A 16,787-nucleotide genomic window follows, 5' to 3' on the forward strand; every position below is an offset into this window, starting at 1 on the left:
GCCATGCCCTCTCAGCCATGCCCCCTCTCTCTCAGCCATGCCCTCTCAGCCATGCCCTCGCCCTCTCAGCCATGCCCTCTCTCTCTCAGCCATGCCCTCTCAGCCATGCCCTCTCAGCCATGCCCTCTCAGCCATGCCCTCGCCCTCTCAGCCATGCCCTCGCCCTCTCAGCCATGCCCCCTCTCTCTCAGCCATGCCCTCTCAGCCATGCCCTCTCTCTCTCAGCCATGCCCTCTCTCTCTCAGCCATGCCCCCTCTCTCTCAGCCATGCCCTCTCAGCCATGCCCTCTCTCTCTCAGCCATGCCCCCTCTCTCTCAGCCATGCCCTCGCCCTCTCAGCCATGCCCTCTCTCTCTCAGCCATGCCCCCTCTCTCTCAGCCATGCCCTCGCCCTCTCAGCCATGCCCCCTCTCTCTCAGCCATGCCCTCTCTCTCTCAGCCATGCCCCCTCTCTCTCAGCCATGCCCTCGCCCTCTCAGCCATGCCCTCGCCCTCTCAGCCATGCCCTCTCTCTCTCAGCCATGCCCTCTCAGCCATGCCCTCTCAGCCATGCCCTCTCTCTCTCTCTCAGCCATGCCCTCTCAGCCATGCCCTCTCAGCCATGTACCAGTGGCACTCCGTGATGCAGGGCTCTCTTCCACATATAGTAGGTGGAGCGGGGAGTCAGGGGGAAGAAGGACCTGAACTCTTTGAAGGTGGGGAAGGACTTCTCCTCGAAGCGTTTCTGGAGGAACAGTTTGGCCTTGGCCTTGAAGTTAGCCAGGGCCACCAGATCCATCACAAACATCTGGTTGTCTGTTGTGGTGGTGGTGGTCGACATCTTGGTTGGGTTGGGGAGGGGCAAAGGGGACATGGGTAAAGGGAGGGGAGCATCGAACGCGGGTGTCACAAAAGTCATTGTGGAAGGGCCTCTCAGACCCTCTGTTGGATCCCCCCCTAAGAACAACACGTCCTGAGTCACGTCCTGACTCACGTCCTGAGTCACGTCCTGAGTCAGACCCCTCATCTTTATCTCACTCTCCGTCACGCCGTTAACATTCTCCGTTACTGTGTTGTTGTTTTCCATAATATTCTCAGGCCTGTTCACCTCTGGAGACAGGGACGGATGGGTGCTTTTCTCCTTCCTGTTTTGACTCGGGCCGTTGCGCCACATCCAATAGAAACAGAGTGACAGGGAGGGGTAGTTCACTTTGAACTTGGACATCGGCCATCTTGACATCCACACCTTCACCTTGGCTGCTTCTCTCAGCTTCTTCCTGTGTAGGAACACCAACCTGAACCCTTTGTGGTTGTTTCTACAGATCTTCATTCTGGGGAAGACAGCAGCAGCATGACCCTGGCTCTCAGTACCCCCGATAGGGGACAGTCCACCAGTGGAGCTACTCTTATCCACATCAGAGTTGTCTTCACTACTCCTAGCCTTGTAGCCTCTATTGAACAGCATGGCTTCCCTTCTCCAGTTGTAGTAAGTGGATCTGTATTCATTCAAATTAAACTTGTGTTAAATTGCATTTAAAATTGTAACACACTTAGTAAAATCAATAAAATGAAGGAGATGAATAAAAGAAAATGATTGATTAAAGGCCACGCTTTATAGCAGTTAAATCCTTGTCACTGACCTGGAGATGCCTGGGAAGCTCCTCTTGAAGATCCTGAAGGGGAAGGAGGTGTTCATAGCGATGCAGTTCTGAAGAACTTTCTTGGCTTCCTGCATCAGCGCCAGGTTCTGGGCCCGTTCCCCGTCCACCTTATCATTGTTGTAGTTCAGGCCGAACATACCGGCCACGCTGTCGTGGTGCTCTGGGTCTGGCTCTACCGCTTGGTCCTCCTCCTGCCTGGGCTTGGACTCTGGGGAGGACCAGGACTCTTGCTCCGTGCTGTCCCCTGGACTCACCTCGTCCGTGGAGAAACTACCGCCGGACGAGATCAGCTCGTGCTTCCAGGCATAGTAGGTGGACCTGGGAGAGAATGACATTGTTGTTCCAAAAGGAAAGGTAATTCAGAGGCAACAGAACTATACAAGACAGCGGTAGCATAACTACAGCATTCTGGGCACAGAAAAGTCAAGTTAAAAATCTAGATATTTTTTAACCATTTAAAAAGGTATTTTTTTGTAAATACATCATGCCATGTGGTGATCTCAACTGTATTGACAATGCTTTCAGTATCTTATTTACCGGGAGATCTCAGGGAAGAACTCCTTAAACTGGTGCAGAGGCATAAGTTTCCCTTCCAGATAACACGCCTGGACGAAGTGCTTGGCCTCGTACCTTCATAGAAAGAGATTGAATGAGTATTAAATCTGTCTATGTCAGCAGAAGGTTAAACATACAGACCAAACAACACCACAATAAACACAGCACCACAAACACCAGAACAAAACACCAGAACAAATCACAAGCCATTAAAGTGCGAATGACCCGGAGTGCCATGACGCTGTCATCAGTATCTACGACTGAAAAAGAGTATAAAGAGTATTGAGCTGTATAGAGGTGGACCTGGCAGCTGATTTCTTGCGGTGCTCCTGAGTCTGCCGTCTCCAGCGGTAGAAGGTACTCTTGGTGATGTTGTACTTGTCCTTCAGACTGGAGTAGGACAGGCGAGAGTCCTGCTTGAGAAGCTCCTGGGTCTTCAACAGAGGGGGGGGCCTCTTTTCTGTGTTAGGACTGCACATCCGGAGGTCACTAGCCTGGACTAACGCTACAAAGACTATGGGTCTAAATCTGGAGCTGGTGGAGCCCACCTCTAGCTCTCCAGACCACATGATGTGCAAGGTGATAGGATCCACGTCTTTGGGGTAGGACCTGGGTCTTATCAGGCGGTTGAAGTAGGGTCGTATCTTGAGGTTGTACATGGGGTAGACAGAATAGATGTTGCACTGGAGGACAGAGGAGAGGGCATAGAGGTGCCACATGTTGGCATAGGAGCCAGAGAAGCAGGAGGCTTTGACATCAGCGTCAAATATAGCCTCGAGGACGGACAGGGGCAGGTTGAGCATGTCCTGGGACTCCTCGGCACACAAGCTGAACCTGGCCGCCTGCAGCATCACCTTAGAGTCGATCATACCACACAAGTAGTACCTCTTCCACAGCAGCATGTCGACCACTGTACGCACCTGGAGGGAATAGAGTACATGTTTCGGTACTTGTCAAAATACAGATTAGGCTACAAACCAATATAGTAACTAATTATATATTTCTAAAATGTGTTGTCAGAATACAGTATTTTATATTTTGAAAACACAGAAAAAATACATTTTTTTTTAGCTCCGAGTTCAAAGAAACATTCAAAGGGACATAATTATAACCTTCCTGCCTTGGAAATACAAATCCACAGAAGCAAATAAAACACATTTCATTCAAATGCTATGTGAAACACTTCCTGCTCACCTGTAGCTCCAGACTGAGATGAGTTGTCCCCACTAGCAGCATGCTGGCTGCATCAAACAACAGGTTCCCCTCTCCCTTACAGACCAGAGGCAGGAGGCCTCCGGGGGCGTCAGCAGGGTACAGGCCATGGGCCACGCCGTCGATGCCCGCCCAGCCGGGGAACTCCTGGCAAGGGGAGGAGGGCAGGGTGAAGGGGGTCAGTACCTGGTGGACCTCCAGAGCTACCTTGGTGAGGGCGTGCAGGCCGGAGCTCTCTGTGGCATCCTGAAGCTGTCCTAGAACTGACAGAACCACATCCTTCCTCTGAATCATACCTGCTGGGATACGGAGACAGAACAGAGATAGTTATATAGGAAGATGCACAAAAACCTTACAGAAAGATATTGTACAGAAACTGGACAGAAGCTTTCCAGTAAAATAATTCAATGTAGTGTTGTCTCTCTTGTCATGATGTGTGTTTTGTCCTATATTTTTATTTTGAATCACAGCCCCTGTCCACTGCAGGAGGCCTTATGCCTTTTGGTAGGCCTACATTGTAAAAAAGAAAGTGTTCTTAACTGACGTGCCTAGTTAAGGCAAAATAAATAAAATTAATGAAAAATTTAATTCTGCTGTTGCATGAAACATTTTCAAGAGTAGACTTAACAAGACATCTGTTTACGGTTTTGATTGAATAGGCTCGACATACATACATTTATAACCGACTGCAAATGATTGAATTCTAGTGTCCCGATGAATGCGCAAACATTAGCTGCGCATGTTCAAACTAACAAGAACTACACTGTTTAGTGAAGGCATATGTCTGTGACAATGTTGTTTAAAGCATTTAAAATATATTAAATTCCCTATTAGAAATTGTAACCTGTGTAAAACACCCAATAGCAGTCTCCACGGAGATAAAAGTCGCTTATTTACCGTACTAAGTGAAGTGCAATATTTCAGCCAAATACAACGCACGAAGAAGACGTGTGGGCACGCAGTACAAGAATACGTGTGCTGAACCGAGGAACTATGGGTCATTATAATTATTTCATTAAAAAAAGGAAACAATCTCTACACTACTGATTCATGGTCAGTAATAAACGCGTGCGCAAAATTGCACCAGCCACCTTTGCCTGAAAACAGGTTCGGTCTATGTGCCAATTTTTTCTCCCGATTACATCTCTGCAGTACTTTATACACTGCAACAACAACAACAAAATAGTCATTCGGGCACATTCCTTACCTGAAATATTTGGTATAAATAGTTTTCCAAGAGGACGTCACTCACTTCTGGAGTGGTAAAATGCACAGCATAGATTTTGAGTTTTCGTTCCAGTTTCCCCCTCAGATAGTTAGTCCATTGTGTGTGCGTGTAAAAATGTAATCTGCGTGCTTGCGCCAATTCAGCCAACCTCGGTCCACTCCAGATGGGACACCTTGGAGAGAAATTTGAGTGATTAGCCCAACCTCCCTTCAGGAAATTGTCAATTGCCTAATAGTTTTTTTTTTGCCTGTGGCTTCAGAAAACACCGCACTCCTTCCCTCGCGCAGGGCCACGGTCAATATCAACGTGAAGTGTTCACAAAAGCCGCGGTGTCAAAGGCTATCTGTAGAGGAACAGTTATATGGGTATATATCGGGTTGCTGACTACTTTAGGATTTTTACAACGTTGTTATGGGTTTGTTTTGTTTGGATAGTTTGTGGTTTTTTCACGCTGTTGCTTAATATTTAGGCCTAGTTCATTTACAAGTTTATTTAATTTCCAAGTTCTAGAGCTTTCCAAAACATACATGTTTTACTCATATCATCCTTGTAGAATATTGAATAATTTACACAGAACATGGATTATTTAACTTGAGTTTACAACAGCACATTTGGTGTTGTGTGGTGACCTGGCCTCCCTGTTTCTTCTTACACAAAGGCCTTCTTCATGGAAGTGCAGAAAAGTCCTCCAAATAACAGTGACCTCACTTTGTACTTTCTATAACTTGTGCATATTAACATTGATAGTCTGATGACCCATATCCAACTCCCATTGTCACGTCAGACCAGTAACACTCTCAGAACCTGTACTGAACAGACTGGAGGCATTGTCCCATGTGGCTCAGTTGGTAGAGCATGGCATTTGCAAAGCAAGGGTTGTGGGTTTGATTTCCATGGAGGACCAGTATGAAAACTATTGTAGTGTCTCTGGATGAGCGTCTGTTAAATGACTCACTACTGTAGTGGCTCTGGATAAGAGAGTCTGTTAAATGACTCACTACTGTAGTGGCTCTGGATAAGAGAGTTTGTTAAATGACTCACTACTGTAGTGGCCATGGATAAGAGAGTCTGTTAAATGACTCACTACTGTAGTGTCTCTGGATACGAGAGTCTGCTAAATGACTCACTACTGTAGTGGCTCTGGGTAAGAGAGTCTGTTAAATGACTCACTACTGTAGTGGCTCTGGGTAAGAGAGTCTGTTAAATGACTAAAATGTGGTGTGGAGCTGTTCCTCACAGCTCTGTCTTGCAAGTCTTTTGTTCTCCACACACTGCACAACAACCCTGTATGTCAACCACACCAGACTAAACCCATTTAATCTATGCACACACACACACACACACACACACATCTAAAACAAATGTATAAACCCCCACCTTTGTCTCCCCTCTGTCCAATGCCGTCCTGGGTAGACGTGCTGGTGCCTGGGTGTTCTGGTGACTGGGGTTCAAGGGATTGACCTGCTGGGAGGGAGATAGAGATTACACAACCATTTATCTGGGGGTTTAGGTCAAACCACAGCTATATGTAAGTGAACAGATATTAGATACAGGCGGATGGGAATATTCAAACCTATTTTAGGATAGATTATAGACAGGAAAGTCTAAACTGGACTCTCACAGAACTCTCTACCTCTGTTTATTTTTCCTTCATTTAACTAGGCAAGTCAGTGAAGAACAAATTCTTATTTACAATGATGGCTTACCCTGGGCTAATTGTGCACCAATGGGACTCCCAATCACGGCCAGATGGGATAGAGCCTGGACTTCAGTGACACATCTAGAACTGAGATGCAGTGTCTTGGACCACTGAGCCACTCAGGAGCCCACTGGCTTGCTTGCTCTGTCTATCTCTTTCATTATGTTTTCCACTTTTGATTGGACTGCCATTGATGTGTTTGGAGTATTGGCTTCCAGATTGATTGAATAGCTCTGTGTGATATTTTCAGATTCCTCACATCAAAAGAAGCTATTTCCGAATATAGTACAGGCTATAGTAAAGGCCCATAGCAATAGAATACTCTTGACCTTGTAGATACTACAAAGCTAGTCTGCAGGAGGCCCTTGATTTAAAACCAAGTACTTTCATTCTTGAATTTCATTTCAACCCAACATATCTTCCACAGGGAAGAAGGTATTGGCCACATCCCAGGGAAGGTATTGGCCACATCCCAGGGACGGTATTGCCCACATCCAAGGGAAGGTATTGGCCACATCCCAGGGAACATATTGACCACATCCCAGGGTAAATATTGACCTCATCCCAGGGAACATATTGACCTCATCCCAGGGAACATATTGACCTCATCCCAGGGAACATATTGACCACATCCCAGGGAAAATATTGACCTCATCCCAGGGAACATATTGTCCACATCCCAGGGAACATATTGTCCTAATTTTTCCCCATTTGCTTCAAATCTGCCAAGTCTGGTTCTGTCTTTGGGAAACTTGTGGATGTTTGTCATTTTTCATGTAAGTCTTATATTTGTGTGTGTGGGTGGGTGGGTGGGGGGGGGGGTGTTACTTCCTTGATATTAATATTGAAGTTTGTTTTAATATGTCTAATGTTTAATATGTCTAATGTTTGTAGTTAAGTTTTGGACTGACCCCAGCAACCCTTTACAATGAAGGTTTCATTTGTGATCTGTACTTGAGCTGTTGAACTGACTCTTCTTGGGGAAAGATATCCTGCTGTGTTTTTATTCACTTCCCATTGGCTGAGCAGATTGATATTCTGGTCTTGTGGAGTCCATTGACTGGGGTCAGCCCCACACCTTAAGTGTGTTGATTAGCTGTACTGTGCTACACTGTGGACACAGGAGGGAGGGCTGGCCAAAGGTGTTTGAATGCAAATAGAGCAACACTGAGGTCGGCTCCGATAGTCTCTCACATGCTGTGTGTGTGTGTGTGTGTGTGTGTGTGTGTGTGTGTGTGTGTGTGTGTGAAGACAGTCCACTTAGTTTAGTTTATTAATTCGACCATTTAAAAAAAAAACAAGCACACATAAAACTTAAAAGCCATACATGCACATGAATAAAATCATGGAGGTTAACACACAATACAGTCTGGGACTTATTTCCATTGTTAAATCATGGAGGATAACACACAATACAGTCTGGGACTTGTGTCCATTGTTAAATCATGGAGGATAACACACAATACAGTCTGGGACTGATTTCCATTGTGGTCCTTTTGAGACAAGATGGCTACACAAGATGGAACACAGTATGGCTGTGAAATAATTCATCAAAAACAGAGAAGAAGAACATCTATCTCGTCATTCCAGTTACATCATAGGGGTTATTCATATGGGCACAGAAGACATCAAACATATTTTTACTTTATTTTTAAAGCTGCCCAGAGAGGATGTTGTTTTTATAGGCAGAGGCAACTCATTCCATTCTGAGGCTCCAGTACACAAGAAACTGGTTCACCTTTGTGCCCAGGGGCCCTGGAATCATGGGAATGAGTAGAATTGTGTAACATTTGTTTTAAAACAGCAACCTTGTCTTTACATGGCAAAATGAGTAGAATTGCAGAGAATTTACTTTTAACGTTGCATTTTTTTTTTAACGTTTCCATCCAGACAGCTGATGAAACTGAAGAGTTTTTCTGTCTGTGATAAAGTCCTTTTGTGGGGAAAACTAATTCTGATTGGCTGGACCTGGCTCTCCAATGGGTGGGCTTGGCTCCCCAGTGGGTGGGTTGTTGCCCAGTAGTGTCAAATCCATAGATTAGGGGTTAATGAATTTATTTAAATTGACTGATTTCCTTATATGAACTGTAATTTAGTAAAATCTTTGAAATTGTTGCATGTTGTGTATATATTTTGTTCAGTAAAGATAGATAATGTATATTTGTCTGGCCCATGGCCCACCATGCAGAATTTATTTTGGCCCACCATGCAGATTATATTTTGGGCCACCACTCAGATTACACATTTTGGCCCACCACTCAGATTACAAATTTTGGCCCACCACACAGATTATATTTTGGCCCACCACTCAGATTATATTTTGGCCCACCACTCAGATTATATTTTGGCCCACCACACAGATTATATTTTGGCCCACCACACAGATTATATTTTGGCCCACCACTCAGATTATATTTTGGCCCACCACACAGATGACACATTTTGGCCCACCACTCAGATTATATTTTGGCCCACCACACAGATTACACATTTTGGCCAACCACACAGATTATATTTTGGCCCACCACACAGATTACACATTTTGGCCCACCACTCAGATTACAAATTTTGGCCCACCACTCAGATTATATTTTGGCCCACCACACAGATTACACATTTTGGCCCACCACTCAGATTACAAATTTTGGCCCACCACTCAGATTACACATTTTGGCCCACCACTCAGATTACAAATTTTGGCCCACCACTCAGATTATATTTTGGCCCACCACTCAGATTATATTTTGGGCCACCACACAGATGACAAATTTTGGCCCACCACTCAGATTATATTTTGGCCCACCACACAGATGACACATTTTGGCCCACCACTCAGATTACAAATTTTGGCCCACCACTCAGATTATATTTTGGCCCACCACCTGGATTACACATTTTGGCCCACCACTCAGATTATATTTTGGCCCACCACACAGATTATATTTTGGCCCACCACACAGATTATATTTTGTCCCACCACACAGATTATATATTGTCCCACCACACAGATTATATTTTGGCCCACCACTCAGATTATATTTTGGCCCATAGCCTGGTGGACTGTCTTCACTGATCTGCAGTCCTGCTACAACCTGTCCTGTAGAGTGACGTCCTGTCCTGTAGAGTGACATCCTGTCCTGTAGAGTGACATCCTGTCCTGTAGAGTGACATCCTGTCCTGTAGTGACATCCTGTCCTGCTACATCCTGTCCTGCAGAGTGACAACCTGTCCTGCTACATCCTGTCCTGTAGAGTGACATCCTGTCCTGTCCAGCAGTGTGATGTCCTGTAGTGTCGCATCCTGTAGTGCATAGGCAGAAATCCCAGGGGGGATGGGGACACACAACCCCATGTCACAGCCACGGCAGGACCAACCTTGTTGCCAGAAGCACCAATATAGGGGACAGTGGCACAGCATTGTCCAGTTACCTCAGTGATAGCACAAAACCAAAACACCCACCCAATTTATAGAACCGCAAAACTCTTTCCAACAGAGTGTGGCGATTTCCCCTGGCTACATTATAATCCATCAATAAAAGGAGTGTTGTGTTCAGTGTAGTCAAGGGTTTTCAAGCCAGCCATCTTTTGGCCAAAGAGTGGATGCTGCCTTCATTAGTGCAGGATTTAAGAAATGGAGAAAAGCCATTGTAAAATTCACAACACATCAAAACTGCTAAACCCACCGCCACTTTGTAACTGTAAAGCACACCAACTACAGTGGGGCAACAAAGTATTTAGTCAGCCAACAATTGTGCAAGTTCTCCCACTTAAAAAGATGAGAGAGGCCTGTATTTTTTCATCATAGGTACTCTTCAACTATTACAGACAAAATGAGAAGAAAAAAAATCCAGAAAATCACATTGTAGGAATTTTAATGAATTTATTAGCAGATTATGGTGGAAAATAAGTATTTGGTCACCTACAAACAAGCAAGATTTCTGGCTCTCACAGTGGAGTTGGATAAGTCTCTAGATCAGTACCCTGAGCTGAACATAGATTCTCCTTCAGTGCAGTTGCCTCTCTTTCACAACAAATACCCCTGTAGCAGCAGTGGAGGGCAGCAGAGGTCCTCAGGAGGCTTCCAGTGGAGGTGTGGGGGTTGTTTGACCAAGTTGAGGTGCTGATCAGAACTTTGTTTGTGGTGCCAGTGTCAAATCAATCAAATTTATTTATAAAGCCTGTCTTACATCAGCTGTGTCACAAAGTGCTGTACAGAAATCCAGCCTAAAACCCCAAACAGCAAGCAATGCAGGTGTAGAAGCACGGCGGCTAGGAAAAACTCCCTAGAAAGGCCAGAACCCAGGAAGAAACCTAGAGAGGAACCAGGCTATGAGGGGTGGCCAGTCCTCTTCTGGCTGTGCCGGGTGGAGATTACAACAGAACATGGCCAAGATGTTCAAATGTTCATAGATGACCAGCAGGGTCAAATAATAAAAGTCCCAGTGGTTGTCGAGTGTGCAACAGGTCAGAACCTCAGGAGTAAATGTCAGTTGGCTATTCATAGCCGATCATTCAGAGTATCTCTACCGCTCCTGCTGTCCCTAGAGAGTTGAAAACAGCAGGTCTGGGACAGGTAGCACTTCCGGTGAACAGGTCAGGGTTTCATAACAGTTGAAACTGGAGCAGCAGCATGGCCAGGTGGACTGGGGACAGCAAGGAGTCATCGGGCCAGGTAGTCCTGAGGCATGGTCCTAGGGCTCAGGTCCTCCGAGAGAGAGAGAGAGAGAGAGAGAGAGAGAGAGAGAGAGAGAGAGAGAGAGAGAGAAAGAAAGAAAGAAAGAAAGAAAGAAAGAAAGAAAGAAAGAAAGAAAGAAAGAAAGAAAGAGAGAAAGAAAGAAAGAAAGAAAGAAAGAGAGAAAGAGAGAGAGAGAATTAGAGAGAGCATATTTAAATGCACACTGGACACCGGATAAGACAGGAGAAATACTCCAGATATAACAGACTGACCCGAGCCCCGACAGTATCGGGGCAGCATAAATACGTGTCTTCATATGAGGCTGAGAGGAGTTTCACTCCGCAGGTTGAAACCTTGACTACGGGCTAGCAGTCCCAAGAGAGACTGAACAGCACAGTTGTCTGTAATCAAATCAAAACCGTCTATTTGTTGTAGTCCACAATCATCTCCTTAGTCTTGGTTACGTTGAGGGATAGGTTGTTATTCTGGCACCACCTGGCCAGGTCTCTGACCTCCTCACTATAGGCTGTCTCGTTGTTGTCGGTGATCAGGCCTACCAATGTTGTGTCGTCTGCAAACTTAATGATGGTGTTGGAGTTGTACCTGGCCACGTAGTAGTGGGTGAACAGGAAGTACAGGAGGGGACTGAGCACAAACTGCTAAGGGGCTCCAGTGTTGAGGCAGATGTGTTGCTACCTACCCTCACCACCCGGGGATGGCCCGTCTGTAATTTCAGGATCTAGTTGCAGAGGGAGGTGTTTAGTCCCAGGATCCTTAGCTTAGTGATGAGCTTTGAGGGTACTATGGTGTTGAACGCTGAGCTGTAGTCAATGAATAGCATTCTCACATAGGTGTTCCTTTTGTCCAGGTGGGAAAGGGCAGTGTGGAGTGCAATAAAGATTCTATCTGTGGATCTGTTTGTGCGGTATGCAAATTGGACTGGGTCTAGGGTTTCTGAGATAATGGTATTGATGTGAGCCATTACCAGCCTTTCAAAGCACTTCGTGGCTACAGACGTGAGTACTATGGGTCTGTAGTCATTTAGGCTGGTTGCCTTAGTGTTCTTGGGCACAGTGACTATGGTGGTCTCCTTGAAACATGTTGATATTACAGACTCAATCAGGGACATGTTGAAAATGTCAGTGAAGACACCTGCCAGTTGGTCAGCACATGCCCGGAGCACACGTCCTGGTAATCCGTCTGGCCCCGCAGCCTTGTGAATGTTGACCTGTTTAAAGGTCTTACTCACGTCGGCTACGGAGAGCGTGATCACACAGTCGTCCGGAACAGCTGATGCTCTTATGCATGCCTCAGTGTTGCTTGCCTCGATGCGAGCATAGAAGTGAATAAGTTTGTCTGGTAAGCTTGTGTCACTGGGCACGAGCTCAGTGTACATAAAGACAGGCTGGACAGTCTCGAGAGGTAAAATATCTGCCAGCAATTTGTTGGATCCATTGAAACCCGCGAACATTTTGTTTGGTTCTTTTGTTCATTAGTTCAGTAGTATGTATAGCAGTGGTTCTCAAGCTTTTTGGGGTCCTGGAACCCATATTTTGAGGCAAGGCAGGCAAGGTTTTGAGCGGTCCTCAGGGACCACCACCCCCACTATATTATATGTAAAGTTACTGGAAACCTTGTGAGAGTAAAAGGAGCAGGTTTCTGGACACGATAGCATTGATTCAAGGCATAGTGTACAGACAAAGGTAAGGTAGGATGTGAGTACATTGGAGGTAAACCTAGGCATTGAGTAATGAAGAGAGAGATATAGTCTCTAGAGATGTTTAAACCAGGTGATGTCATTGCATATGTCGGAGGTGGAACAACATGGTTGGTTAAGGCATATTGAGCAGGGCTAGAGGCTCTACAGTGAAGTAAGACAGTAATCACTAACCAGGACAGTAATGGACGAGGCATATTGATATTATAGAGAGGCATGCGTAGCCAAGTGAACATATGGGTCCAGTGAGTGGTTGGGCTGACTGGGGACACGGCGATTCAGACAGTTAGTAGTCCGGGGCAAGCTAGCAGTTAGCAGGCCGGGTTAGCAAGGGCTAGAAGTTAGCAGGGGCTAGCAGTTAGCAGACCGGATTAGCAAGCAAGCAGTTAGCAAGGGCTAGCAGTTAGCAGACCGGGTTAGCAAGCAAGCAGTTAGCAAGGGCTAGCAGTTAGCAGACCGGGCAGGCAAGCTAGCAGTTAGCAGACCGGGTTAGCAAGCAAGCAGATAGCAGGGGCTAGAAAGTTAGCCTTTGGGGGATGTCGCGATGGGGGTAAGTCTGTTTTTGCCTCTTTGTGCGGTGACGTCGATAGACCAGTCGTGGAATTAGTAGGGTTCCAAGTAGCTCTTGGTAGCTAGCAGGCCGAGCTGGTTAGCATAATGGGCCTTCAGCGCGCGTCGCCTAGTTGTGAAGATCCAGATGAAAATGTTCAGTTTGCGGTAGGAATCCGGGAATAAAAATAATAGCTCCGTTATGCTCTGGTTAGAGTCATGTCCTGTAGTGTCCTGTCTTGCAGTATTCTGTCTTGTAGTATCCTGTCCTGTATGGTAGGTCCGTTATGCTCTGGTTAGAGTCACGTCCTGTATGGTAGGTCCGTTATGCTCTGGTTAGAGTCACGTCCTGTATGGTAGGTCCGTTATGCCCTGGTTAGAGTCACGTCCTGTATGGTAGGTCCGTTATGCTCTGGTTAGAGTCACGTCCTGTATGGTAGGTCCTTTGTGCTCTGGTTAGAGTCACGTCCTGTATGGTAGGTCCGTTATGCTCTGGTTAGAGTCACGTCCTGTATGGTAGGTCCTTTGTGCTCTGGTTAGAGTCACGTCCTGTATGGTAGGTCCGTTATGCTCTGGTTAGAGTCACGTCCTGTATGGTAGGTCCGGAATGCTCTGGTTAGAGTCACGTCCTGTATGGTAGGTCCGTTATGCTCTGGTTAGAGTCACGTCCTGTATGGTAGGTCTGTTATGCTCTGGTTAGAGTCACGTCCTGTATGGTAGGTCCGTTATGCCCTGGTTAGAGTCACGTCCTGTATGGTAGGTCCGTTATGCTCTGGTTAGAGTCACGTCCTGTATGGTAGGTCCGTTATGCCCTGGTTAGAGTCACGTCCTGTATGGTAGGTCCGTTATGCTCTGGTTAGAGTCACGTCCTGTATGGTAGGTCCGTTATGCTCTGGTTAGAGTCACGTCCTGTATGGTAGGTCCGTTATGCTCTGGTTAGAGTCACGTCCTGTATGGTAGGTCCGTTATGCTCTGGTTAGAGTCACGTCCTGTATGGTAGGTCCGTTATGCTCTGGTTAGAGTCACGTCCTGTATGGTAGGTCCGTTATGCTCTGGTTAGAGTCACGTCCTGTATGGTAGGTCCGTTATGCCCTGGTTAGAGTCACGTCCTGTATGGTAGGTCCGTTATGCTCTGGTTAGAGTCACGTCCTGTATGGTAGGTCCGTTATGCCCTGGTTAGAGTCACGTCCTGTATGGTAGGTCCGTTATGCTCTGGTTAGAGTCACGTCCTGTATGGTAGGTCCGTTATGCTCTGGTTAGAGTCACGTCCTGTATGGTAGGTCCGTTATGCTCTGGTTAGAGTCACGTCCTGTATGGTAGGTCCGTTATGCTCTGGTTAGAGTCACGTCCTGTATGGTAGGTCCGTTATGCTCTGGTTAGAGTCACGTCCTGTATGGTAGGTCCGTTATGCTCTGGTTAGAGTCACGTCCTGTATGGTAGGTCCGTTATGCCCTGGTTAGAGTCACGTCCTGTATGGTAGGTCCGTTATGCTCTGGTTAGAGTCACGTCCTGTATGGTAGGTCTGTTATGCTCTGGTTAGAGTCACGTCCTGTATGGTAGGTCCGTTATGCTCTGGTTAGAGTCACGTCCTGTATGGTAGGTCCGTTATGCTCTGGTTAGAGTCACGTCCTGTATGGTAGGTCCGTTATGCTCTGGTTAGAGTCACGTCCTGTATGGTAGATCCGTTATGCTCTGGTTAGAGTCACGTCCTGTATGGTAGGTCCGTTATGCTCTGGTTAGAGTCATGTCCTGTAGTGTCCTGTCCTGTCCTGTCCTGTAGTGTCCTGTCCTGTAGTGTCCTGTAGTGTCCTATCCTGTCCTGTAGTGTCCTGTAGTGTCCTGTCCTGTCCTGTAGTGTCCTGTCCTTTAGTGTCCTGTCCTGTAGTGTCCTGTAGTGTCCTGTCCTGTCCTGTAGTGTCCTGTAGTGTCCTGTAGTGTCCTGTAGTGTCCTGTCCTGTCCTGTAGTGTCCTGTCCTTTAGTGTCCTGTCCTGTAGTGTCCTGTCCTGTCCTGTAGTGTCCTGTAGTGTCCTGTCCTGTCCTGTAGTGTCCTGTCCTGTCCTGTAGTGTCCTGTCCTGTCCTGTAGTGTCCTGTCCTTTAGTGTCCTGTCCTGTCCTGTCCTGTAGTGTCCTGTCCTGTCCTGTAGTGTCCTGTAGTGTCCTGTCCTGTCCTGTAGTGTCCTGTCCTGTCCTGTAGTGTCCTGTCCTGTCCTGTAGTGTCCTGTCCTGTCCTGTAGTGTCCTGTAGTGTCCTGTAGTGTCCTGTCCTGTAGTGTCCTGTCCTGTCCTGTAGTGTCCTGTAGTGTCCTGTAGTGTCCTGTCCTGTAGTGTCCTGTAGTGTCCTGTCCTGTACTGGGGAGTATATCGGACTGAATTCAAATACCTTGAAGAAGGAAAAGCATGTTAATTGGCCTACTAAGGAAGGACAACGGAAGCATTACCTCTTGGATACGTCCCAAATGCCCCCCTGTTCCCTACAAAGAGCCCTAAGGCACTATAAAGGAAATAGAGTTCCATTTGGGTTGCAGTCCTTGGCTGAGGCCCAAATGGATGGAAAGATTTGTATCCTCCTCATCATTATTGCTATCTGTGTTTCTAAATCTTTTTTAAAATCTTTTTTTTTAATGGAATGTTCCTCAAATGTTCTATCTTTATTTCTGGAACACCAACTCATGATGATCAATAGAACTGTTTGTGGTCGTATTTCTCCTCCACCTTGACCTTTCTTTGTTACTTGAGAAAAAATGGCCCCTGGTATCAGGGGAGAGAGGTGTGTTTATCCAGCTGGACCTGGTACCAGGGGAGAGAGGTGTGTTTATCTTGCTGGACCTGGTATCAGGGGAGAGAGGTGTGTTTATCTAGCTGGACCTGGTACCAGGGGAGAGAGGTGTGTTTATCCAGCTGGACCTGGTACCAGTTGAGAGAGGTGTGTTTACCTAGCTGGACCTGGTACCAGGGGAGAGAGGTGTGTTTATCCAGCTGGACCTGGTATCAGGGGAGAGAGGTGTTTATCCAGCTGGACCTGGTATCAGGGGAGAGAGGTGTGTTTATCCAGCTGGACCTGGTACCAGGGGAGAGAGGTGTGTTTATCCAGCTGGACCTGGTATCAGGGGAGAGAGGTGTGATTATCCAGCTGGACCTGGTACCAGGGGAGAGAGGTGTGTTTATCCAGCTGGACCTGGTACCAGGGGAGAGAGGTGTGTTTATCCAGCTGGACCTGGTATCAGGGGAGAGAGGTGTGATTATCCAGCTGGACCTGGTACCAGGGGAGAGAGGTGTGTTTATCCAGCTGGACCTGGTACCAGGGGAGAGAGGTGTGTTTATCTTGCTGTACCGGGTATCAGGGGAGAGAGGTGTGTTCATGTTGCTGAACCTGCTACCAGGGGAGAGAGGTGTGTTTACATATATACAGTGCCTTGCGAATGGATTCGGCCCCCTTGAACTTTGCGACCTTTTGCCACATTTCAGGCTTCAAACATAAAGATATAAAACTGTATTTTTGTTGACCACAGAAAG

The 16,787-nt window shown here is 46.7% G+C and overlaps 1 protein-coding gene across 1 annotated transcript; it reads right to left on the bottom strand.

The window, feature by feature from the left end:
- Positions 1 to 511: 511 nt before the first annotated feature.
- LOC135557247 (vertnin-like) lies at positions 512 to 3,701 on the bottom strand. The gene is made up of 5 exons (XM_064990452.1): positions 3,390 to 3,701; positions 2,499 to 3,115; positions 2,178 to 2,270; positions 1,620 to 1,958; positions 512 to 1,475 (listed from the first exon to the last, which is right to left on the bottom strand). The coding sequence occupies exons 1-5, from the start codon at positions 3,699 to 3,701 to the stop codon at positions 596 to 598; spliced, it is 2,241 nt and encodes a 746-aa protein (XP_064846524.1). The 3' UTR covers positions 512 to 595.
- Positions 3,702 to 16,787: the final 13,086 nt, after the last annotated feature.

The sequence above is a fragment of the Oncorhynchus masou genome, chromosome 16 (assembly GCF_036934945.1).
Source record: "Oncorhynchus masou masou isolate Uvic2021 chromosome 16, UVic_Omas_1.1, whole genome shotgun sequence".
NCBI lineage: Eukaryota > Metazoa > Chordata > Actinopteri > Salmoniformes > Salmonidae > Oncorhynchus > Oncorhynchus masou.